Source organism: Rattus norvegicus, chromosome X (genome assembly GCF_036323735.1).
Source record: "Rattus norvegicus strain BN/NHsdMcwi chromosome X, GRCr8, whole genome shotgun sequence".
NCBI lineage: Eukaryota > Metazoa > Chordata > Mammalia > Rodentia > Muridae > Rattus > Rattus norvegicus.
The window spans coordinates 76,252,702-76,280,388 of NC_086039.1; the positions used below are offsets into that span (position 1 = coordinate 76,252,702).

The window sequence follows — 27,687 nt, forward strand, 5'->3', positions numbered from 1 at the left end:
ACACAAAGCTTGGAAGAGAAAAAGGGGGAGCTATAAGTTATTTAATTAAAAAGACATTTGTCCAATAATGAGCAAAGAACTTTACACTAATCCTTACCTCACATATATACTGTCTCATGGAAAAATTCAGGAATTGACAGATGAACTTTTGGAGGATACAATTTATCCCTTTACTTAGCTAATGATTTTCTGGAGACTAATTCTTGTTATTAATGTGTCACTAGAGAGCCATTCAATGAACAGCTACACCAATGAATTTTAAAGAAACACAGTAGAAATGGTTCTCTGATATTTTTAGGACACACATTGCAATTGTTATATAAAGTGAAACTACTTGTCATTTTGAATTTGAATTTTAATGGATTCTATAAAATCTATATAAATAAATTAATAAGTATATTTTATAAATAGTATTTTTCTATAGAGTAAGTGTAATGTGGATTTTAAAAATTAAGAGGAGCTTTTCTATGTATTATAAAAACATTTACTGTTATGTCTTATTCTGTCAATGGATCTCTTAGTGACACATTAATAATGTGATTTTTATTTCCAAATGATAATTAGCTAAGCAAGAATAGATGTGTCTTCAGACGTTTCATGTGTCAGAACCTGTATATATACTTTTCAGAAAAATAGAGGGACAGATTAATTAGTTTTCTGCTACAAAGACCCTGAAATTACATTACAAAATAATGAGGAATATTATTTTACATCTGTATTACCCTCTATAATGTCTCACCTAACATAAAGCAGATTATCATTTCTATTTTTATTTTTAGTCTGTTGTTTTTGTTGTAAAACTTTCTGACCAAGACCTATGTTATCTCATGGGCACGATGGATTTATTATTTTGATCAGATTAGTAAATGATTTACTGCTGAATATGGGGAATACCAAAAGATAGAATACAAACAAATTAATCATTTATTTTGATCCTAAATATTATTGGTTTTGTTGTTTTGTTTTGTTTGTTTGTTTGAGATGGGTATTTCTTTCTAGCCCTGGCTGTTCTGGAGCTCACTACATAGAATAGACTGACTTCGGAGATCTGCCTACTTCTGCCACCCAAGTGCTAAAATTTGTGCCACAATACCCAACTTTGGATTCTGAATAATTTTTAAGAGTAAAATAATCTAAATTTTAAAAAGTTTATTGACATCAATAAATGAAACAATGCTACTTGTAGGGAACTAAATTCTAGACGGTTGGACTCGAAACCCTTGTGTTGTCAGTATCATTTCTAAAAATCCTTTTAATAAGAAAGATCCACTCAGGTCATTTATGTATTTTTATTATTCTATTACCAAATAGTTATTCACCACAGTAATAGATTTTATATTTTATTCGTGTCCTTTGTTCTTCGGAAATAGCCAACCATTTTAAAAAAATCTAGATGTCACAAATAAGGCAAAGTATTCAGTCTTTTCTCTTTGCATGTAAAAAAAATATTCTTTTAAAACAACAGGAACACAGAGGAAAAACTTTATATCTTTCAAAAGAAAGCTAAACAAATGGTTCATAGTGAAAGTGAAGAAATACAAACTTCATCACACTGTGTAATTTTTCAAACCATCTATTTCATTGCCAGATGCATATTTTTCTATAAAATAGAGTGGCACAATTTTATTTTCTTCATTCCTCGGTGTTTTGCTTATTGTTCATGAATTTGGATGATTAGAAACTAAAGAGACCACCCAGTGAAGCCAGACCAGGTAGTCCTCTGCTGTATATACGTCAGGGGCCTCAGACCAGCTTGTGTATGCTGCCTAGTTGGCAGCCCTGTGTCTGAGAATCTCAGATGTGTGGGTTAGTTGAGACGACTGGCCTTCCTATGGGGTTGTCCTCCTCCTCCTCAGCTTCTTCCTGCCTTTCTCTACTTCAACCACAGGAGGTCCCAACTTCAGTCCAATGGTTGGGTGTGAGTATCTGCCTCTGGAAGAAGATATGCCTAACCCTAGAGATACTTGAAGCCCCAGCCAGGGGGTGAGGGTGAGGGTCGGGGTATCCTCTTGGAGATAGAGGAGAAGAGGAATGCAATGAGGAACTGTGGGAGGGTAAACCGGGAGTGAGGCAACGACTGGATTGTAAAAAATTAAAAGCCATTAAAAAAAGAGATCACTCAGAATTAAGTAAAATTTTTATCATTTTGGGTGATTTATAGCACATATAACAAACTGGTCAGTTGTTTGTCTTAATGCACTATTTTTCCTTGAAAATCTAAAGAACCCTTTAAAAATAGATTTCTTTAGATTTCACATCCACTGAAACTACTTCCTTTCTTATGACAGAAGGCTCCCCTTAGAGGTCTTCAAGAAGTGTCCCTGTGCTTATAGATGTCTTTGCAATAAGCCTCTCTGGGATTCAGGAAAATGATCCTCTCTTCGAGTTATAAATTGTGTTTTTCTTCCTGAAAAAGACACTTCAATACACTATTCAAAAACTTTTAATGGAAAACATGCAAAAATTGCCTCACTTCAAAGACTGATTTATTCCTATTTATGAAGGTTCATTTCCTCTTTCATTTTACTGATTACAATTTTAAGAACCCTTGAGAGAAATAATTCTTTTGAAATTACTCTCCACCTTCATTTGTGCACTTGTTGTCCTAATCCATGCTCTTATTACCTTATACTTAAGTTACTAATATATCCGCCCAAAAGCTCTCATCATCCAGTTCTGCCTTCTAAGTGTTCTTTTAGGGAATTGTTGAGGCAGTGTTGGGTCAGAATCTTGCTTCTCCTATTTGCTTGTTTTCCCATCATTAAGACGTTAATTACTCTTCTTGTTTCAAGTAAGTAACAGAAAAGACAGGACATACTATCAATTCCTACTTCATAGGAAGGATTCAATAAGACAATACATATAAATTGGCTATATTGTTGACAGTGTACCAATATATTAATAATGTTTTTCATTCCTCTGCCTTGGTTCTCACAACTTACTTTGTGGATCTGATTATTTCCATACTCTAAGAGTTTGTCTGCATGTATCTCTCCTGCCCACCCAAAAAACCTCATTAAACTCTGTTTCTCAAAATGCCTTGTGCTTCAGAAAAGTGTTTTGTTCAATATCTCTCAAATACAGGCATGGCTATTTTCCCATTTGTATTGATAATAATTTTTCTTTCCTAGAACAACTTGCTTACTCCTTCTCATTAAATTTTGCTCTCCTTCAGCAATGTTGTTTTGTTGTTTTGTTATATTTGCTTAAATTCCATACTTGCCCTTGCATTTCAGTATGTTTAATCACAGTTTTTAGACTTTACTTTTTTGATACCATATATATATATATATATACACACATATATATATATATATATATGTATGAGCAATTGAAGAGATAAGTGTTAGGAAACCATGAATTTGAGAGAGGAAGAGTTTTCAAATGAAATGGGCTAGAAGGAAGAAAGGTAAAGATGAAAAAGGTATGTTTACATTTAAATTTTAAAAATAATAATAAGATTTCAACTTAAACAGAAAACAACCTAGCTATCTACCATAGTCTTATCTAAAGAAATATTACTTACACAACTACTTATGTAATCACAGATTTATTTTGTCACATTTGGTTTTTAATTGATACCTTTAAAACCATAAAGAAATGTTCCCTGCACTCCTAAAATTACAAAAACCTGACAGTCTTCCAGAATGATATGTTCTACTCTTTGGAAGCACAATTTAATGTAAACAACAAAAACAACATACCCTCAACATTAAAAAAGAGGTTAAGGGGTTGGGGATTTAGCTAAGTGGTAGAGCACTTGCCTAGCAAGCGCAAGGCCCTGGGTTCGGGCCCCAGCTCTGAAAAAAAGAAAAAAGAAAAGAAAAAAAAGAAGTTAATGTCTACTGAGCATCCAGGACTTACTTTCCCAAACAGATTCATACTGTTGTCATACAGTTTAATAGCAGATTATATCTTATGCTATGTCTTCTACTTATTTAGAACAGAAGTTTTCTTAAAATTTTGTCTTGGATATTTTATGTATTCACATTTCAAATGCTATCCCCTTCCCCCCTCACCCATACCTACTGTTCCCTCTTCCTGCTTCTATGAGGAAGCTCCATCGACCACCCACCTACTCCCACCTCAACACCCTGGCATTGCTCTACATTGGGGAAGCCAGCCTTCACAGGATCAAGGGCTTCTCCTCCTACTGAAGCTGGACAATGCCATCCTCTGCTACATATGTGGCTGGAGTAATGGGTCCCTCTATTTGTACTCATCGGTTGGTGGTTTAGTCACTGCTAGCTCTGCTGGGGTCTGCTTGGTTGATATTGTTGTTCTTCCTATGGGATTGCAAACCCCTTCAGCTCCTTCTGTCTTTTCTCTAGTTCCTCCATTGGGGTCCCCTTGTTCAGTCTAATGGTTAGCTGCAAGCATCCTCATCTGTATCAATAGGTAGAGCCTCTCAGGAGACACCCATATCTGGCTCTTGTCAGCAAGCACTTCTTGGCATCAGTAGTAGTGACTGGGTTTAGTGACTGCATAAGGTGTGGATCCCCAGGTGGGACAGTCTTTGGATGACCTTTTTTTCAGTCCCTACTCCACTCTTTGTTCCTGCATTTCCTCCCATGAGTATTTTGTTCTCCCTTCTAAGAAGGAATGAAGCATTCACATTTTGGTCTTCCTTCTTCTTGAGCTTCATATGATCTGTGAATTTTTCTTAGGTATTCCAAGCTTTTGGGTTAATGTCTACTTGTCAGTGAGTGCATGCCATGTGTGTTCTTTTGGGATTGGGCCACCTCATTCAGTATAATATTTTCTAGTTCCATCCATTTGCCTAAGAATTTCATGTAGTCATTGTTTTTAATAGCTGAGTAGTACTCCATTATGTAAATGTATCACATTTTCTGTATCCATTAGTTCTAAATCCCATCACCTTCACTCAGCATTACAAAAAGCTTATTATTATTTAATTAATTATTTGTTGAATAATTAATTATAAAATAGTTAACAGTGATATTATATGGATATACAAACAAAAATCAGAGTGTTTAAGAAATGGTTTATTCAAGACTTTGTGTTGACTGGTTCTAATCCAAAAATAATTGAGGTCAAAATTCACTTTTATGTTGTATATTTTACTCAATAGTTAAGGAAATATTGACCAAAAGCGATCTACAGATTCAATGCAATCCCCATCAAAATACCAATCCAATTCTTCAAAGAGTTAGACAGAACAATTAGCAAATTCATCTGGAATAACAAAAAACCCAGGATAGCTAAAACTATCCTCAACAATAAAAGGACTTCAGGGCACACACCCGCGGATCCCGGCCCGCAGCAGCTCTCTGCTCCCAAACCCCGTGGGAGAGAGACCTCACCGCCTGATCAGGTGGGCACTCCTGAGGCTGCAGAGCGGAGGAGACCACCAACACTGCCCACCCCTGCCCACAACCCTGGCCCAAGAGGCAACTGTATAAGGCCTCTGGGTTCCCGTAGGGGAGGGCCCAGGGGCGGCAGGACCCCTGCGCCTGAGACACCGCCGGAACCTGAAGGAAACAGACCGGATAAACAGTTCTCTGCACCCAAATCCCGTGGGAGGGAGAGCTAAACCTTCAGAGAGGCGGACACGCCTGGGAAACCAGAAGAGACTGCACTCTGTGCACATCCAGACGCCAGAGGAGAACACCAAACGTCATCTGGAACCCTGGTGCACGGAGGCTCACGGAAAGAGCGGCGCAGATCTTCCCAGTTGCTGCCGCCGCGGAGAGGACTTAGGCAGTACCCCACGAGCAAACTTGAGCCTTGGAACCACAGGTAGGACCAACTTTTCCCCTGCAAGAAACCTGCCTGGTGAACTCAAGACACAGGCCCACAGGAACAGCTGAAGACCTGTAGAGAGGAAAAACTACACGCCCAAAAGCAGAACACTCTGTCCCCATAACTGGCTGAAAGAAAACAGGAAAACAGGTCTACAGCACTCCTGACATACAGGCTTATAGGACAGTCTAGCCACGGTCAGAAATAGCAGAACAAAGTAACACTAGAGATAATCTGATGGCGAGAGGCAAGCGCAGGAACCCAAGCAACAGAAACCAAGACTACATGGCATCATCGGAGCCCAATTCTCCCACCAAAGCAAACACGGAATATCCAAACACACCAGAAAAGCAAGATCTAGTTTCAAAATCATATTTGATCATGATGCTGGAGGACTTCAAGAAAGACATAAAGAACTCCCTTAGAGAACAAGTAGAAGCCTACAGAGAGGAATCGCAAAAATCCCTGAAAGAATTCCAGGAAAAAACAATCAAACAGTTGAAGGAATTAAAAATGGAAATAGAAGCAATCAAGAAAGAACACATGGAAACAACCCTGGACATAGAAAATCAAAAGAAAAGACAAGGAGCTGTAGATACAAGCTTCACCAACAGAATACAAGAGATGGAAGAGAGAATCTCGGGAGCAGAAGATTTCATAGAAATCATTGACTCAACTGTCAAAGATAATGTAAAGCGGAAAAAGCTACTGGTCCAAAACATACAGGAAATCCAGGACTCAATGAGAAGATCAAACCTAAGGATAATAGGTATAGAAGAGAGTGAAGACTCCCAGCTCAAAGGACCAGTAAATATCTTCAACAAAATCATAGAAGAAAACTTCCCTTACCTAAAAAAAGAGATACCCATAGGCATTCAAGAAGCCTACAGAACTCCAAATAGATTGGACCAGAAAAGAAACACCTCCCGTCACATAATTGTCAAAACACCAAACGCACAAAATAAAGAAAGAATATTAAAAGCAGTAAGGGAAAAAGGTCAAGTAACATATAAAGGCAGACCTATCAGAATCACACCAGACTTTTCGCCAGAAACTATGAAGGCCAGAAGATCCTGGACAGATGTCATACACACCCTAAGAGAACACAAATGCCAGCCCAGGTTACTGTATCCAGCAAAACTCTCAATTAACATTGATGGAGAAACCAAGATATTCCATGACAAAACCAAATTTACACAATATCTTTCTACAAATCCAGCACTACAAAGGATAATAAAGGGTAAAGCCCAACATAAGGAGGCAAGCTATACCCTAGAAGAAGCAAGAAACTAATCGTCTTGGCAACAAAACAAAGAGAATGAAAGCACACAAACATAACCTCACATCCAAATATGAATATAACAGGAAGCAATGATCACTATTCCTTAATATCTCTCAACATCAATGGCCTCAACTCCCCAATAAAAAGACATAGATTAACAAACTGGATACGCAATGAGGACCCTGCATTCTGCTGCCTACAGGAAACACACCTCAGAGACAAAGACAGACACTACCTCAGAGTGAAAGGCTGGAAAACAACTTTCCAAGCAAATGGTCAGAAGAAGCAAGCTGGAGTAGCCATTCTAATATCAAATAAAATCAATTTTCAATTAAAAGTCATCAAAAAAGATAAGGAAGGACACTTCATATTCACCAAAGGAAAAATCCACCAAGATGAACTCTCAATCCTTATCTTCGATTGGTTTATATACAAGTGTGCAATTTCTAGGCTTGAAAGTAAAATGATGCTATCTGGTGCTGGATAGAGGAGCCTTAATTTTTATTATGGCAGCTTGTTATTTTTGTAACATGGTGATTTGGTTGAACACAATAAAGTACAGTAGTAACTGATCTCCCCCTCTTCCTGGATGAGTGAGGAGATGATTAAATGTTGATGCCAGCATCCATGAGCATATTCAGATGAGCTTCTGCTTCTGTTGAAAAGGATGCTGTGTTTGATTGTGGTCCGAAGCTTTGAAGCACTACTTGGCATCTCCTTTCTTGGAGGTCTCACTGTTTTAACATAACAGATTTGATAGCTTGTTGGTAAGGTGAGGTCCAGCTTGTCTCCACTAGGTCATCTTCATGTGAATCCGGTGATTATACGGTTTTGTTCTAGGGATATTTCATTTTTTTAATAACGGTTTTAGCTGACATTCATGGAGAGAATGAATCCTTAGAAGTGTGCCACTAGTGAAAAGAAATCCTGTCTAGAGCATGTTTCTTTACAAAGCTGTGTCACACCATCCTTTGGGCCCTCTGCTGGAAAAGTAAAATCAAGTCTCAAATAATGCCTTTTAAATTGTATCCTCTAGTATTATAGATGTAGGACAGTACTGTATCATACCTCTGTGGATGTAAAATAGCTTGTACCTGTTTTATGATACGTAGTAGTGACCGTGCTTTATCAGAGCTGTTTTTAATGATGTTGCTCAGAATGTTTTCTTTCCAGATGATGATTGAGAAGCTAATTTAAAAAAAAATGGTGCCAGGTACCACAAGAGTAACAGAACTGTGCTGTTTTCTCGGGTTTTGTTTTTTTACTTTTTTTTTTTTTAATGGAGTGTGCTGGATGTCTCTACAGTTTTGTTCAGATGACTGCAGAACCTGGAAAAGCTGTTGCTGCTGTTGATGCATAACACACTGCTATTATTGGTCTTTTTATATAAATATAAATATATATATACAGATATATAATTTGAATTTTTCGAAACTTTACCTGTGCTGTCAACTTTCGAAAAAAGTATCCCCGTTTACTGTGTTGAGTTGGCACTGTACAGAAATTAACAGCCATATTGGTCTAGAAATGTTGAACTTAAGTTTTTTCCATTTGTACAGGGGTAACACACTGTATTAAATACGTAAGGTCTTATATGCGTGGGTTTGATTACAAAAACTAATAAAGTATTCTCTAAATTAAAAAAAAAAGGACTTCAGGGGGAATCACTATCCCTGAACTCAAGCAGTATTACAAAGCAACAGTGATAAAAACTGCGTGGTATTGGTACAGAGACAGACAGATAGACCAATGGAACAGAATTGAAGACCCAGAAATGAACCCACACACCTATGGGCACTTGATTTTTGACAAAGGAGCCAAAACCATCAAATGGAAAAAAGAGCATTTTCAGCAAATGGTGCTGGTTCAACTGGAGGTCAACATGTAGAAGAATGCAGATTGATCCATGCTTATCACCCTGTACAAAGATTAAGTCCAAGTGGATCAAGGACCTCCACATCAAACCAGACACACTCAAACTAATAGAAGAAAAGCTAGGGAAGCATCTGGAACACATGGGCACTGGAAAAAATTTCCTGAACAAAACACCAATGGCTTATGCTCTAAGATCAAGAATCGACAAATGGGATCTCATAAAACTGCAAAGCTTCTGTAAGGCAAAGGACACTGTGGTTAGGACAAAACGGCAACCAACAGATTGGGAAAGATCTTTACCAATCCTACAACAGATAGAGGCCTTATATCCAAAATATACAAAGAACTCAAGAAGTTAGACCGCAGGGAGACAAATAACCCTATTAAAAAATGGGGTTCAGAGAATAAACAAATAATTCACAGCTGAGGAATGCCGAATGGCTGAGAAACACCTAAAGAAATGTTCAACATCTTTAGTCATAAGGGAAATGCAAATGAAAACAACCCTAAGATTTCACCTCACACCAGTGAGAATGGCTAAGATCAAAAACTCAGGTGACAGCAGATACTAGCGAGGATGCGGAGAAAGAGGAACACTCCTCCATTGTTGGTAGGATTACAGACTGGTACAACCATTCTGGAAATCAGTCTGGAGGTTCCTCAGAAAATTGGACATTGAACTGCCTGAGAATCCAGCTATACCTCTCTTGGGCATATACCCAAAAGATGCCCTAACATATAAAAAAGACACGTGCTCCACTATGTTCATCGCAGCCTTATTTATAATAGCCAGAAGCTGGAAAGATCCCAGATGCCCTTCAACAGAGGAATGGATACAGAAAATATGGTACATCTACACAATGGAATATTACTCAGCTATCAAAAACAATGCCTTTATGAAATTAGCAGGCAAATGGTCGGAACTGGAAAATATCATCCTGAGTGAGGTAACCCAATCACAGAAAAACACACATGGTATGCACTCATTGATAAGTGGCTATTAGCCCAAATGCTTGAATTACCCTAGATGCCTAGAACAAATGAAACTCAAGACAGATGATCAAAATGTGAATGCTTCACTCCTTCTTTAAAACGGGAACAAGAATACCCTTGGCAGGGAATAGAGAGGCAAAGATTAAAACAGACACAGAAGGAACACCCATTCAGAGCCTGCCCCACATGTGGCCCATGCATATACAGTCATCCAATTAGACAAGATGGATGAAGCAAAGAAGTGCAGGCCGACAGGAGCCGGATGTAGATATCTCCTGAGAGACACAGCCAGAATACAGCAAACACAGAGGCGTATGCCAGCAGCAAACCACTGAATTGAGAATAGGACCCCCGTTGAAGGAATCAGAGAAAGAACTGGAAGAGCTTGAAGGGGCTCGAGACCCCATATGTACAACAGTGCTAAGCAACCAGAGCTTCCAGGGACTCAGCCAGTACCTAAAGACTATGCATGGACTGACCCTGGACTCTGACCTCATAGGTATCAATGAATGGCCTAGTAAGAGCACCAGTGGAAGGGGAAGCCCTGGGTCCTGCTAAGACTGAACCCCCAGTGAACTAGATTGTTGGAGGGAGGGCGGCAAGGGGGGGAGGATGGGGAGGGGAACACCCCTAAAGAAGGGGAGGGGGGAGGGAGATGTTTGCCCGGTTGGGAAAGGGAATAACACTCGAAATGTATATAAGAAATACTCATGTTAATAAAAAAAAAGGAAATATTGATGTTAGTTTAAAAAGGTCCATACAATAGCACATTACTATAAACTACAAATAACTGTAAAACATAGAATGTTAGGCAAAGACATAACAATTGAGTCACAAAAATCATTAATCTAAAATGACATACTACAAAATGATCCCTTTCACTGTCTGTAGATTTGAAACTGACTATGTTTTTAGTAGACTTTGGAAAAGAGGAACATCTATAGACATAATAATAAAATCATGCTGGTTGCTTAAGAAAAAAATGAGACTTTCCTGATCCTAATACAGATAGTTTCCCTTAAAAATAAAATAGAAGCTAATCAATAATACTAGTAATAATAGCTATTATTACTTACTGAATGCTACTTTTAGAGCACCTAAGGCCTTTTGAACTTTAACTGTAAACTTTTCCCAGTATATGATGCAGTAAGCCTGAAGAAAGGAAGCGTCCAGGTTGATGGCTAAGATGGGACAACTGCCCTAAATTTAGATTATTATGGCTGGGATACTGACAAACAGACCATAAGCTGGACTCAGCAACTAGTTAGGAGCTTGGTAAGTTAGCTCTTTCTATTTCTTCGCAGATTTGTTCCTTCTAGATGACCTACATTATTTACCTAAATTAAATTGTTTTTGCCTGAATTGGGTCACTAACTTCTGATCTGTTCCTTCCTTTGTTAGAGATGATGATAGGCAAGGCTACTTGAATACAGGAGAAAGGTGAGGTATGTCGTAAGCTTTCTTCTAACAACACTAAGTCATCTGTGAAATGAATGTGGTATGTGGTGACACTGGTCACTTGTCAGGAAAGGATTTCTTTCTTCTTCTATCCCAGGCTTTGCCTTCAAAGTTCAACAGGTCTGGAAGTATATATTTTTTTCAGAGAAGGATAATACCCTAGAAAACTGGCTCACAGTGCTCAAACTCACAAGGGACAGATTTGCATCAGGACGCCAATTTAATAATTTATAGTACAGAAAAGAACTGCCAAATGGACTGAGATGTGTGTTGGCCTGTCAGCTTAGCCTCTTTTCAGTAGGGATGCCAAATCAAAAAACTAAATTAACAACAGATTGGAGCTGGATAAATCTATTCAATCAGAATTAAGAGGAGGACTGCAAGGTCAAGCTTGTTTCATTACATAGTTCAGCCTGGAAGAATACCCTATTTCGCTGCCAGTCCTCACAAGTCATGGTCCTATCATCAATCAGCCCACGTTCTTAGTTTCTAATGCTAAAACCATTTCTTTTCCATCCCTCAACGCCCCTATGACTTTTTATTGGACATCCCTGAGTGCTGGGCCTAGCTCCACCTAGGTCTCTAACGGTTCTGGTTTTAGAAGATGCATTCGTTGCAAAATGAGCTGTTGCAGTTCCAGGTTGCCCTCCTACAAAAACGTGGTCTTCCATTTCCTTCTTTCATCAGTCTTATCTGTGAATCAAAACGCTACTCTTTGACCTAACCCACAAGTATTTATGTTTTTCTTCTTTACTATGGTTATTACCCAGAAAGTTCGTTGCAGCTGCAGGCTGCACATTCTAAGTGTGGTTCTTTCACATGCCTGTAGAGCTTTGTACTACTTTGTAAGCCTTGTTTCTCAGAATTTTTCTGAAACTAAGCTGAATGTGTTGTTCCTAAGTATGTGATAATTTCTTGCATATTTCTGAAGGCTCCATTGACATTGTGAAGTATCATTGTGAAGACTCCTATGACACTGGAGGCAGATCTGAGATCAATCATGCTTTTCATTTATTTACATGTACAGTCTTGGAGAATTTATTTATTCACCCATTTCCATACTTTTCATTTAAACAGCATTCATGAAAGTGCTTTGCAATACAGAAATAATCTAGACAGAGCCTCTGCTCTCAGTATGGTACAGTTTACAGTATAGCAAAGGCACAATAAATGCACACACAAAAAAAGCACACATTAAAATGTGAATCTAGAAATGGACTGATTGAGATGACGATGATCTAGATTGAGTAGAAAGTTTAAACTGAGATAGTTCTGCTGTTAGTTGTGATGTGTAGTTTGCCGTTTCCTCAGCCTTTGCCTCCCAGAATTCAAAGAGCAGCAGCTTTCCAGTTCTTAGGTAAATTTTATTTATATTTGGCTTAGAAGTCTTATCATGACCCCAAAACTACTGGATATAGTAAGGAAAACATTTTGGGTTGTGGTGGAAGGAAATAAGGTGGGAAACAGTTAAGAGGGTGAGGACGTATCAAGCTGTTTGTGCAGCACAGACGAAATAGAGAAGAAATCACACTTGACTAACGTCATGTGCTCAAGGGACTTACCTTCGTTCTGTGCAAGTAAGGTTTCTGTGGTGAGACATTAATGTGCTCTACTTCCTCTTTCAACACTAATTTTTTTTTCAGTTATCAGCAGGATATGTGCTTGCTGCCCAGACTTGTACATTTTTACTCCCATCTCTTTGCAAATATACAGGACTCCTTATTCCAGCTCAGCATCAGGGTAAGTTCTAGCCCAGCACCTGTAACTTTGTGACTCTGTTCTGGGAGGATTGGTGGGGACAGGAAGATCCGGACAGGGGCAGATGTGAAGGCAGTGTTTTGAATAAAATGGTCTCTGGCTTCTCAGGGTTCTCACAGGGGGAAGAAATGTGATTGCCTTTGGGTCTAGCCAGAGTTCAAAGTGAAGTATAGTGTGATTAGCCTCCACTGTTACAATACACTGTAGGGGATGGGATATAACTTATTGCTTTCTAAAGGGGCTTTCTGTAGAGCTGGAAAGGAATAATGGATGCCACAAAAGGTAAGTACCGGGTTGTATTTAGTCCTATTTGGGACAATTTGACATACTTAGCCACTAAAAGAGGATTTGAATTTCTGCTGTGTATAATTTATCTAGTTATATATGAAAAAATTTAGGTTTAAACTCTTAATGGTAAGCTTAGCTTACAGAGATATTGAGACAAATATTATTTTCCTCTAGCTTAAAGGAAGAATGTTCAATGGTGTGTTTTGGAGCATAAAGGTATACACAGGTAAAAATCCCCCATGATATAGTCAAATCATCTGAGACAGTGAGATGAAGCCACTTAAGAACATTAAGGTAATTAGTGGCAGAATTGCAGCTAGGAACTGAGTTTTAAAACACATTTGTTTTTCCTTATAGAAAACTGTCTTTCAGAAGTAGTATAAAACTACCTGTGACCCTTCTGACTGAGTTTTTTCAGAGGTATTCCTTGATTCTTTAGCAGTCATTGTTGCTCTAATGTCAATACTTCTAGATAGAAGAGTCCAGATTGAAATATTTATCTTTTCAGTGAATGCACTTTAGCGTGGAGCTAACAGTAGTGAGTCCAAAGCCAGCTTCTCTAGGGAGTTCCTCATGGCAGACTATGCTTGGATGATTCCAGAATTAGTTTACACACAATGATGCTGACTTTGCCCTGCTTTACAGGAGAAGAGAATCTCAATTCTTAGAACTTTTCAAGTGGGAATATTTTTGTTTTGATTGTTTAAATAGATGCAGAGAATCATCATTACATTTACTAATAAAAGAATTTATCTTTGCAAAACTAAAGCACAGGATACGAGGTAGGTGATATGCAGATATACTTAGGGCTTCTAGTTGTCTAAACTATACTGATTATTATGTCATAAATTTAGGACAGTTGCTTTTTATAATGGTTCTTGCTGAATCCAGTCCCTTCTTTGGTCAAATACAGTTCTTTTTAGGGCCTAATTGAGAAAGTTGCTCAGTTCGAATTATATGAACTACTAAATCCAAGTAGTGGAAGAGCAAAGAACTCCAAGTGAATGAGCACAGTTTGGGGGGAACTTTGGGGGTGATACTGTTGGCTCTGTTTGAGATAAGCGATTTTGCATCCTATAAAGCCTGTGTCATGGTTCTAACAGAACATTGAGATATTTACTGTGAAACCATATTATGGGCAATTTTCCACTATCAGGGCAGTGTATTTTAATTAAATTATGCAAAAAGTTTACTTGAGGCTCAGATCAGGATTTTAGAGCCATTGGTCCCTTCAAGAAACAAACAAACAAAAAAATCTATGTATGGTTGCTGTTATAAGAAACCAAATCCTGGGCACAGAACAACCTACCCATTGCATTGGTACTTTGTAACTATAGTGTATGCCATCATCAAGAAGAATGTGGACCTGTGTGCTCTCAGTAGTTTTATTAGAATGGTGATTTTGCTTTTTTCCACCTCTTTAGTTCTTTCTCCTTTTCAATTTTTCTAAGACAACAAGCCCACAGGCTACCCCTACTATCAATGAAAATAATAATTTTGATATTTGTGTTTGCTAAATTGTGCTAGTTTCTTAATGACAAGAGAAGGAGAGCTGAGAGGGTAAAGAGTCATAGAGCTTGTACTTAGGGAATGAATAGAGCTTAATCCCAGAACTGACTTTCCATACTGAGCTCATTGCTTACTAGTTTCAGGGAAATGGGATTACTTATTTGAGTGCTAGTATCCTCAAGTTTCATTTAGACAATATTCACTAATACTATCATTTGTAATTATCATTCAACAATGATTTTTAATAATTACATACACATATCTATAATGTTCTAAGTATATGTGCCCATCAGGGGTAATGGCTGCATCAGGATCCGGCAGTGGCAGTAGTATCAGGGGTGTGCTCATAACAGACAAGGAAAGTTAGAGCTAGAACAGAGTTAAAGACCATTGAGTTCAGTTGTCTTATTTTAATAATAAAGAAAAGAAAAATGGGTTTATCGTAGCAATGTAGAGAATTGGTATTTGACTAGTAGACTCTAGTTTCTAGTTTCTTTGATCCAACTATAGTATTAAAAAGAGTGTAGTATTCTACTGTTTTCAGTTTTCCCTATCCTCCAAGTCTTATTTAACTCAACACTCCTTCTATCAAAGCCAAAATTAAGGCTGTACCAAATTTTCTATCTGCCATCCACTGCAATTTGAGCCCATAGGCAAAACTTCATAAAAATCCCTGATTTTGATGTGGCACTACCTTGACACCTGGTGGGACTGCTCTGCAACCTGGTGGGGAGTCATTTGTCATATATGCATGGTGCAAAGAATAAAGTGCTAGTGCTACACCCACGAAGGGCAGGGTTAAGGAGAGTCTATTCCATGGAAATGGTGTCTTAAAACATTTTTCCATGTAAAACCTTGCTTAGAAATGGAGTTTCAGCTTTCTCTAGTTTTATGAAGAAATTTTACTACAAGTCAAATTGCAATACCTTTCAGACTTGGGAAAATAAAATTAATCCTGCTGAGAGTCAATTTCCTGATCTGTTAAAGGTATAATAATAAAATTCCCAATTCCTACAGAAATTATTGATATACATAAAAATAGCATTGGGTAACTTTAGGAAACACATGGACTTATATTTAGTATTTTACTATGAGTTAAGGACAAATCTCATACCATAATTATATAGACATGCTGAGTTGTCTCTGCGAAAACTGAATATTAATATAGTTAGTTATTTAGGGAGGGGAGCTGCCTTTTGGTACCTATTAAAACCTTGGCCTCAGCATTAGTGAATCAGACTCAAAAGCCTGATATAAACACTTATTTTGAAACAAAACTTGTTTCTACAAAAATATAGTGCTAAATGATGAAATTCTACTTAAGCATGTAAGATTGCTACTGGAAATAGAAAACTGAAATTATAGGCTTTTACGTCCTGATTTCTTGGAGTTTAACCTCATTTATCTCAAGAAGAGTGAAAGATTAGGGCTTTTACTGGGAAAGTAGCTCATGTGACAGAATTTCTTAAGTGTTTGCTAACATATGCCTACACTATATATATACTCTAGCTTACATAAGTTTCTACTCCCTGTCTAGACTTTGTTCGACAGGATAAACTACATATACTGTCCTAAGATATACAATCCTAATGTAAATTAGCAAAATCTACAAATACAGTTAGACTTGGAAGAAGAGGAGAGCCAAATTACAGTTCCCCAATGATGGAGAAAAATAAAGGCTGAAGTGGCCCCTTGAGACAGGAGGAAACTATTGACCTCTGACAGAAAGGATTTTATCATGGAGAGTATATACACATTTGGTATGTCTTGGGCTAGCCACCATGGTACATTTTAGAGTGGAATTTAGTGTTGACGTTGGAAAGAAATGTTCACAGAAAAGACAGAATTTGATGACTCTTGACAAATCTTGACAGAGAGTGCAAATTTCAAAGATACCAGCATAAGAAAGAGGTAAATTTTATAATGTTTTATAATAAAATTTTCTTTGACTTTCATAGCCTATCCAGTGTCTTATCCGACTTGTCCTTAAAATTATAAGTTTCACATCTTACCAAGTTTCAAGCTTATTCTTTATTACTCCAACTGCTTTAGTAGCAGGTGGAGGAACAGTTTCGTTGTTTACTTAGTCTTCTGTGGTCTGTGTACTGAATATAGCATGCTCTGCCCATCTCTGGCAAGTCTGAACTGTTGAACAACGTACCTATACCAAAGTGGCTTGGACTTCCCATGCTGTCTGTTAACACTAATTTCCACCATGTTGCTAGAGGGATCACTCCGAATTTCAAGTATAGTTCCATTAGAATTCTTATCCGTATTTTTTTTTGAAAGATTCTATCTTTCCCCAAATGCCTTCAAAACCTTTTATGGTATGGCACCATCTGCCTTAATCATCTTTCCTTTAAACTAGCTTCTCTTACTTAGTCCATACGTTTATAATCTAATCCTATTCACCAGCTTTGGTAGACTGACTGTCATCCCATTTTAATACCATGGGAATTTTGAATGTTTCTTCTACTATATTCTGCTTACCCTCAAAACGGATTGTTGAAATTCCTTTCCTTCAAGTTTCAATTTTTGACCTTTTCTATACAAACCTTCTTTCTGTTTCTACAGAAATATCTTTAGTGCATCGTTCATGGCACATTTTTAAGATGTATAAATTATGTTGAATTACTGTTATGTTCTCTCACATATGTCTACAAAGTTCTTTTTAAAATATTTATTATTATTATTTTCAATCTTATGTGCCTGTGTATCTATATATCGCATGCACATGTGCATGTGCAGGTCAGAAGAGGGCATTAGATCTCCTCGAACTGAAGTAATGTATGATAGCCTACATGTGGGTGCTGAGAATCAAACTCAGGATGTCTGCAATAACAAGTGCTCTTAACTGTTCAGCCATCTCTTCAGTCCACTGATGCAAACTTCTTAAGAATATCGGCCAAGTAAATTCTTCTCCAGAATTTGTTATTCGACTCACCTATCCTCAGTAATTAGCATATGTCATATACACATAAAATATATGTTTCCTAGATTAAATTTCAAATAATGTTCCAGATGAATGTCATTAATAACAATTAGTTCATACAGGCATGCTGTGGAAGCCTTTATTGCAAAAGTTCGACTAAATTTCAGGTTTGAAAGATTGCTACTGTATAAATAGAGTAGTCAACAACTCAGGCAAACTGGGCTTGACTTTATTTTTTTTCCACAGACACAACCTCAATTTTCCTCTCTAACCCTGTCCCTATAGAGACCAATTTGAGAGTAGAAACATCTCAACTCAACTGCCATCTTCACTCAGTTGAGATACTGTATATCCGATACTTTCATAGAAGCAGGAGAACATGGTACAAAAAGCAGTAAGAGGCCTACTTACCAGACTGTTGGTTTGAGTACTAACATAAAATAATCCTGTGGCCTTGACAAGACATTAATGTTTTCTTGAATACATCGTCTTGTTACCACAACCTATGGTATTTGTTCTACTTTCCTCAAAGGTGTAAAGATTCCTTATCACCCGTGCCCTTCACTTAAGTTCATATGGCATATTGATTTTTACAGATATTTTTCAGATTTTTTGTGGGATTTCTCTAAAAGATTCCTCTAGTGAGGTTCAGAGGGATAATATTTGTGGATATTTGGTGTTTTTCACGAAATTCACCCCTGGAGTCATAGGATTGGATTCTGCCTCAAAAGTCCATGGGGGAAAAGGTAAATTCACAGAGTCATTTCCTTTTTAAACTTGTTTTCTAAGTGTGAAGAGCTTTGACATGTACAGACTCAGTCTTTACATTAACATTCTGAGTCCCAACAGCAGATAAGAACACATTTGCTAATAAAATGAAGCAGGTATCTCTGTGATACTTTTATAATGTGCAATGAACATTTTTTAGAGTATAAAAAGCCATGAGAATCTTATTCCAAGGACTATATTTTTAAGCCTCAACAGGCCTGACTTTCCTAAGCATTAAAGAGTACATTCTGGGGAGTCTAATAATCCAAATGAGAAGACAGATTTTTTTTTTAGGGAAGCAGCAGGTAACTAAAGTGTACTCGTTGATAACCTCATAACCTCAGGATTTTTATTTTTGCAAAATGCCTTGAGATTAGAGCTTTGAACCACTTACACACAACATTTCTTTGAAGGCTTAATAGCCACATGGTGTTTGATAAAGCACTCTTTTATGGCACTGATGAAGTTAATAACAAGATAAACATTGGGTTGGACAAAAGATTAAGTGGGCCTGTACATTTCAAATGCTGATGCTATGGAGATTAAGCGTAAAGAACATGTAATGACAAAGAGGATTCATTTGAAAGTTCAAATGGTGAAGCTTCTCTGACCTCCAAACCAAGACTTAATGTAGCTCGATGTATAAAGACATGGAATGAGGGTATTCTAAATAGAGGGATGCAGAAAAGGGAAGCACACACTCAGGAATGAATCATGAATTTCACATCTCTTCGTGAGACAGGAACCAAAAATATATCTAGGTTAAAGGAGAGCACTGTTGGTAATGGAAGTAAAGGGAAGCTACACAGAAACAGAGCATGGGAAAAGTCTAGACAGAAGGCTGGGCTAGAGTAGCACAGACAAAGCTAGAGAAAGAGCAGTGACAGAGAACAGTACCCAAACAGAAAATGAGGGAATATGCTGGATATTTTTGCCTAGTAGATTTTTTAGATGGCTTTTATATTTTAAATTTCAGGATGACACAAATTCTTTAGAGCAAGTGAGGTGTTCCTGTTCCAAGGCATTATATTTCTGTTGAACCAAGAATAAATTCCCCATCTCTCCCCAGTATGGGGATTTTACACTTAATTTTTACCCAGGAGATGAGTGAAACCTCTTACTATTTCCTCTTCTGTTTGGAGAAGAGTTTTGGTAACCAGGTCATGAGAATCTAAATTTGTGACTAATTGTGAATTTCTGAGTTGTATATGTGACAGATTCAGAGGCACACAACCCCATAATAAAAAAAAAGGTGCAAATAGGTCTTGTGCTTTCTGTTTTGACTAAACTGAGCTCTGCTGTTTAACTCAGATGTGTTATTATCACATGCTCTGTTAGCAAATGAAACTGTCTGCACCAGTAAAGAAAAAAAACCCAGCAAACAGTCCTGTTTGTGAAGAGAAAAAGTGGAAGTGGGACTCGATTGGGCTCAAGGTGTTCTTAGTTCTTGAAATTGTAGTGTGCCTGTAGCACCCTTTGCTCTCTGGGAGCCTCTGCATAGGTAACAAGTAACAACAGAAGTAATGATCAGCATCTAAATCAACATGAGTGTTGGTAAGGATTAATTTTTACTCAGTTCACCATGGCAGAGAGCTTTTACCAGGGTGGATGGAAAACAGACAGAGTTCATCCCCAGTGACCCACCTCATTAAGTTAGGCCTTACCTCCTAACATTTCCAGAGGAGCACAAGCTGAGGACATAGGATTTGATATATAAACCAACCAGGGGTTCTATTGAAGCTGTGAAAATGGTGGTTAAGCTAGCTATATTTTAAAGTCACATCGAGTTGCAGTGAGGCAAGTTACAAAATACCTTATGACAAAATACCTTGGAACAACCCTACCAAAGGGGATGCTTTGTTTGTTTTTACCTCATTGGTGGTTTGAATGACACCTCTTTAGTCACCGAGACTGGAAGGTTTTGAGAAGGATGAGGAGGTATGTTGAAGTAGACATGACCTTGTTGGAGGTGGTATGTCACTGGGATTGAGCACTGAGATTTCAAAAGCTCATGCCAGGCCCAGTATCTGTGTCTGTCTCTCTGTCTCTCTGTCTCTCGGTCTCTCTGTCTCTCTGTCTCTGTCTCTCTCCCTCTCTGCCTGCTGCCTATAGATCAGGATATAAGGCTCTCAGACACTGCTTCCACTCCATGTCTGTTACTTCCCACTAGGATGAGCATGTACCAACCCTCTGAAGTTGTAATCAAACTTCCAATTAAATGATAAAACATATGAATGCTTCTTTTTCTGATTCTGGTCTATAATCTTCCTGGTTAAAATATCATTCCTTCACTTCTACCTTTGAGTTCCTCTCTATTTGAAGTCCTCCATAAATACACAGAATGACTACATTACTCTTTATGACATATCACCAATGATAGGTCAAGTAGATTTACATCTGTGAGACAAGAGTGGGAAAGTGAAAGTACTTGGGTTCTTTTATGTCTGTGAAATTGTTACTGGGGTTCTGTTATGTTTTTTCCAGCTCTGTGTATTGCAGTGGGAATGCAAATGGTATCAGATGCCATTCATCCACAAAGAAAGAGAACGTAAATCTACAACACTGCAGTAAATACACTCAACAGGGAAAACGTAAGACACCACTTAGGATCAGAAACAACTTCACGGCACACTTGTTTCCTTCCTTCCTTCCTCCTTCCTCCTTCCTTCCCTCCTTCCTTCCTTCCTTCCTTCCTCCTTCCTTCCTTCCTCTCTTCCTTCTTCCTCCCTCCCTTCCTTCCTTCCTTCCTCCTTCCTTCCTTCCTTCCTTCCTTTCTTCCTTCTTCCTTCCCTCCTTCCTTCCTTCCTTCCTTCCTTCCTTCCCTCCTTCCTTCCTTCCTTCTTTCCTTCCCTCCTTCCTTCCTTCCCTCCTTCCTTCCATCCTTATTTTTTCTTCCCCTTGAAGTTTTGAATAAAATAATTATCCCTTAAATCTCATTAAAGGGATGCTTGTGTAAATTGTTGTGACGAGGAAAATGAAGATAGAGAAGAATATTAGCGATTGAAACGCCTCCCACTTGAATCCTCAGCTCTTTAATTTACCAATCTCTCTTTAGTCCTAGCTTCTTTTCCCTGTATTATGTATAGGCTCAATAGGTGATTTTCAAAGGGCTTTCCTAATCTGAGAGTTTATAAGGTGTTTAAAATAAGATAAGTCTGTTGCTACTTCCCATTGTCTTCTACAACTCTGTATAGAACTTGAGAAGCCATAAAGATTAGTTTCTTTTCTTTTCTTTTCTTTTTTTTTGAGCATTTAAAACATTTATTTATAAAATTGTGTATAACATGATGGAATAACATTTAGAATATGATATATATTCATTCATATATAAACAGACTTTTAAAATACAATGACACTTCACCTTTTGAAAAATTTTCTTGTATTTAAAATCTCCCAACGTCTTTCTACATTCTTTTTCTCAGATAAAACTGAGGAGAGTGAACCTTCAAAACAAAAGAAAGTTCAAAGCTCTAAATCTACTGAATTGCCTTTTCTTTTCTTAAAAAAAATAAAAACCTCAAAAGGAAAGTCAGTGATTTTTATACAAATATGCACAAAGAATTCCCTCCCACCCCCACAGTACCGGGCGCTGTTGAGGTGCATTTTTGGAAATTTAGGTATCAGTTTACCTGAACGGAAAGTTCTTCCCAGTGGAAGTGTGTTGAGTTTGCTCTACCAGTTTAGGTGAGCGAGGGAAAGGAGGCTGCTATTGGTTGTGGTTGGCGAGTTGGGGGCGGGTTGTAGAGTCCACGATTGAGTAGAGGTACCAGAACCAGGGCTGATGGACCAGGATCAGAGAAAAAACATGGAACGAATATGCACGAAAAATATGAACGAATATGTGTCAGCCATGCACAGGGGTCATGCTAATCTCTGTGTCGTTCCAATTTTAGTATATGTGCTGCTGAAGAGAGCGCAGTTCATGTTTATCTCAATATAATACACAACTATAATACAAAACAATAAATCATCATATGATATAAAATGTCTAAAAGTTTTGTTCTTATAATGATTACTTTAACATTCATTCAAAATTAAATTTTAAGTTGTTCTCAAGTAGTTTGGATGCCCTGTTTTACTGGTATTAGGGCAATGTTCATTGTGATTGCTGACATTGCACCAGTATAGGATTCTTTAAAAAATGCTAAACATTTTTTGAGATTATAATATAAATATATAATTTTCAATTTTCCCTTTTCTTCTTCCAAGTCCTTTAATGTATCCACCTTACTGTCTCTAAAAATTCATGGTCTTTTTGATGTTATTATTGTTGTTGTTGTTGTGTGCTCCTAAATATATAAATATAACTTGCTCAACCCATATAATGACAATTGTATGTGTATGTTTTCAGTATTAACCACTGGTATTGGATAACCAATTAGTCTGTTTTCCCTAAAGAAAACGTATTTCTCCCACTCATTATTGCCTGTAAGTTTTTTTTTTTCGGGTGGGGATGGGTGAGGGGGTCTAGGTTTATGTAGGGTTATGGCCTCATGAATTTTCCCCTTCCACATTTGCATATCTATACGTGTTGTCCCTGTTCTGCTCATGTTTAGGTAGTCATGTTGATAAGACTTCATGGGTATAAACTCTTTGATGTTTCTAAGAAAAACAACCTCACAGCAAACTTCCTGTTCCTATGGCTCTGACAATCTTTCTACTCCCTTTAAATCAGTGATCCTCGAGCCTTAGATGAAAGAGTTGGACTGAAGTGGGGGTTCACAACTCTGCATTTTTGCTGGTTGTGTTTTCTTTAATGGTCTCTTTATTGCAAAAAGAGCTTTCCTTGATGAGGGGTGAGGAATACACTTATCTGTAGGCAGGGCAAGTATTTAAAATGTTGTTAGGGATGATATTGGCTTAGCAAAAGGTCAGCTGTAGTTTCTCCTCCAGAATCTATGGCTTCACTATCCTGGGTTAGTTGACTGGTTTCCAGTACCATGCATGATTTCCCTCTGGGTGGGTCTTATGTCCAAATTAATACCAAGGTCTGCATGCCAGTATTGATCATACCCTTGGGATTATTACATCATTTTGGTTGTTTATGTGATTCATAGGTATCATATCTATCAGTTGCTCTCTTCCTTTTGAAGCTTGCATGGTTTCTTCTGGTACCATGAATGCTAGTTTTCAAGGAGGAGGCTTTCAGATACAGCTCATGTTCTCTGGGTCCTGTGTCCAAGGTGCATGGTGTCTTCAGCAATATGGACTTACCTTCCACCTTTGTTAGGCAAGGGAAAAAACAATAGCCTATAATGTTTGGGAGTCTCTTGAATATCCCTAAGCAAAAACTCAAAAGAGGCTTCTCATGCCTGGCATTGGGGTTTTGCTAGATAGTATTTGCTTCTTGGGGGGAAAATTGTCAGGCTGGATAGGAAAATTTCATTTAAATTTTATATTTATATGTATACAGACTAACGTATAATGGTGTGGGGTTCTTCAGACAGGGAGACCTGAGCAGTATACTTCCAAAATTACAAGAAGAAAGTGTTTATAGTTCAGTGTGTGAAATTGTACATTATTGAAGTATTTCATGTAAGCCAAGAATGGGACAGAAGCCCAGGGAGATAGAACAAAATGACTTGAGTAGTGAGGTATTATGATAAAATAGTGAAAAGGTCATATTCCCACATTCCCCAAGTCAGCCAGATCCATGGCAATGCAAACTCAAGGCATTTTCTAATGCTGGACAAGCAAGTTTGAGGAATATATTTAAATGCCACAATGTTTTTGCTGTGAAAAGAAGAATACAAGAAATATGCCAGGACATATTTCAGTCATTTATTAACTTATTTACTGTGCAAAGTTGGGTCAGAAATACATCTTCTGTGCGCCTCTTCTTGTTGATCTGTGTGTTATCTCTAAATGCTATATTCTATATCTCAGTGTAAAAGAGAGCCCTAGATATTCACTAAAGTATTAACCATTGTATTTTTTAACTTTGTGTTTTTTTGTTTTGTTTTTGTTTTTGGCAGGAACCATAATTCCACAGTTTTTCTTGATGAACATACTGAGATATTCAAGATGGGCAGCAATAGCACCAGCACTGTTGAGAGTAATTGCAATGCCATTAATGTGACATTTCAGAACTCTCTGTATGCAACCACCTACATTTTCATATTCATCCCGGGTCTCCTGGCTAACAGTGCAGCCCTGTGGGTTCTGTTTCGCTTCATCAGCAAGAAGAATAAAGCCATCATTTTCATGATCAACCTCTCAGTGGCAGACCTTGCTCATATCCTGTCCTTACCTCTTCGGATTTACTATTATATCAATCGTCACTGGCCATTCCAGAGGGCCCTTTGCCTGCTGTGCTTCTATCTGAAATATCTCAACATGTATGCCAGCATTTTTTTCTTGACCTGCATTAGCCTTCAGAGGTGCCTCTTTCTTCTCAAGCCATTCAGAGCCAGAAACTGGAAGCGGAGGTACGACGTAGGCATCAGTGCTGCTGTCTGGATCATTGTGGGGACTGCCTGTTTGCCATTTCCCATCATGAGAAGTGCTGGCTTAGCTAATAACACAGACTCATGCTTTGCTGATCTTGGGTACAAACAGATGGATCCATTGGTTCTGGTCACCATGATTACAATTGCTGAACTTGCTGGATTTGTGATTCCAGTGCTCACAATCGCATGTTGTACCTGGAAAACAACTGTATCCTTGAAACACCCACCGATTGCTTTTCAAGGGATTAGTGAGAGGAAAAAAGCATTGCGGATGGTTTTCATGTGTGCTGCAGTCTTCGTCATCTGCTTCACTCCTTATCACATTAACTTCATTTTTTACACCATGGTAAAGGAAAACATCATTACCAGTTGTCCCATTGTGAAAAGTGCCATGTATTTCCATCCTTTTTCACTGTGCCTTGCAAGTCTCTGTTGTCTTTTGGACCCGATTCTGTATTATTTCATGGCTTCAGAGTTTCGTGACCAACTATCTCGCCATGGGAGCTCTGTTACTCGTTCTCGTCTCATGAGCAGGGAAAGTGGTTCATCCATGGTTAGCTAAAACCAGATAATTCTTCAGTTAGGATTCTCTTTACCTAATGTTCTGTGGCCTCGTCCAAAGGCAGGAATTGCCAGGCAAATTATTTCTTTAACTGAACCTTGGAAATAGAAGAAAAAGCTTTCTTGTGTGATAGTTGTGGTCTCCACAGATGAAGGAAGCATAATGTGAAAAAAATGTGGGAGTAAAAATAAAAATAAGATCCATGTGCTTCCAACTTACAATTTATGACATTCTATTAGTTACAAGTCTCAGATCAAGATCAAGTTTTTAACAGATGTTTCCATCCAAATATAAATTGAATGCATGTATTTACATTTGTCTTCTGTAAATAGAATAGTACTGAGTTGCCAGATATATATTAATCTTTACAAAAAAGTAAATGTCCACCATGGAATAATTTTATTTCTGAATGAATAAAAGATTTCAGGTCTTTCTAAAACATTAAACAGGGACAAAGTGACACAAAGGTTACAAAAATGTGTGAATGAATTTTAGCACTGCATTCTTGCTACTGAATGCAGCGCATGAAAATGCACTCATTGGATGTTTATAGATGTTTATTATTTTCTAGGTTGGGAGTTTGCTATGTATTTTTACAAAGAACATCTCATCTTACTTTTTCAATACAAGTGACAATAAATGTGGAAATTACAAATACAAATGAATAAATGTAACAGCCGAGAGGTTAAACAACATGCCTCAGGATTAACAGTTAAGTATACATGGCATATGTTTATATTATTGCCTCTGCTTATATTTTTATATTAATTAAGTCAATACCAAGTTTGAGTTTAATGCTGAAGATGCAAACTGAAGATAAGCATAGTAGGTATGGATAATTTTAACACAATGTTCTTGGGCTCATCAATAAATCCATATGTTGAGGATTAGCATGATACTGGTTAGCGTATTCTATGATAAATATATTGTCCTATTAGTGTAATCATCTGTATAGTCTTGATGAGAAGAAACTTAGTAGTTCATTATTTCAAAGTCAATTTTATGGCTTAATATAAGCCATGCAAATCTCATAAAATAGAAAGCTATGAAACTGAGCCACATTTTAGAAAATGTAGGTTTCCACTTAAAAATTCTCCATTAAAAATACTTATAGTATATGTAACTAAATAAAATCTCAAGGGTTTTCTGATATCAGAACTCACACAATTGCACTAGAACCAGAGAAATATTATCACATTGTGAATAAATATGAGAGAAATATGTGAACTTATTTTTTTCTTAAAGTTACAGATAATATTTTAAGTGTTCATATAGATCATACAAATACAACAGACCCCTTAGCTTTTCAGGTTGACAATTAACTGGCATTTTATGTCTGAAATTAACAGAGCGTAGACATTTGGGGTGCAGGCAAGAAAAGGAAGTGGTAGGCATGCATTTGTGAAGACTAAGGAAGAGGAAGGGACCACAAAAGGAGGAATTAAAAAGAACATTTGTTGGTTTCTTTGACCATGAGATAGTTCTGTAATTATAATGTAATAAAGCTTTTTTAATTGGAGCTATGTGTGATTTATTAACTTGAATCTGTAAGCACTGCTTTAAGAGAGTTGTTAATGTGTTTGGAATTACTGGTAACATTATCACAATAATTGTACAGAGCATATCACTCTAAAGAGAAGGTTTTTTTAAAAAATTCACTTGGTGTGAATGCTTCAGTCCTTTTTTAATTGGATATTATTTACATTTACCTGGATATTTTTATCAGATATATTTATTGGACATTTTAATTGGATATTTATTTACCCTTTCCTGGTTTCTTGGACATGAACCCCCTATACCATCCCCCTACCCTTCTTCTATAAGGGTGCTCCCCTCCCCATTCACCCCCCTTTCTGCTCCCCGACATTCGCCTTACACTGGGGTGTCCAGCCTTGGCAGGACCAAGAGCTTCCCCTTCCATTGGTGTCCAACAAGGCCATGCTCTGCTACATATGTAGCTGGAGCCATGGGACTGACCATGTGTAATATTTGGGTAGTGATTCAGTCCCCAAGAGCTCTAGTTGGTTGGTACTGTTGTTCTTATGAGGTT

The 27,687-nt window shown here is 37.7% G+C and overlaps 1 protein-coding gene and 1 pseudogene across 5 annotated transcripts in view; one reads left to right on the forward strand and one right to left on the reverse strand.

Moving 5' to 3' along the window:
• P2ry10 (P2Y receptor family member 10) overlaps positions 1-27,295 on the forward strand; it is a 95,933-nt gene extending 68,638 nt beyond the window's left edge. For 3 of the 5 annotated variants that reach the window (XM_063280020.1, XM_039099736.2, XM_063280021.1), the window contains 2 exons: positions 13,015-13,111; positions 24,602-27,295. In XM_063280020.1, coding sequence (XP_063136090.1) covers positions 13,015-13,111; positions 24,602-25,637 — 1,133 coding nt within the window. In that variant the 3' untranslated portion in view covers positions 25,638-27,295. Of the gene's footprint in view, positions 1-13,014; positions 13,112-13,181; positions 13,412-24,601 lie in introns of those variants that run through there. The other 2 variants (NM_001177682.1, XM_039099737.2) reach the window with 2 other exon arrangements.
• On the reverse strand, positions 22,450-22,543 carry LOC120099416 (U6 spliceosomal RNA; annotated as a pseudogene).
• Positions 27,296-27,687: the final 392 nt, after the last annotated feature.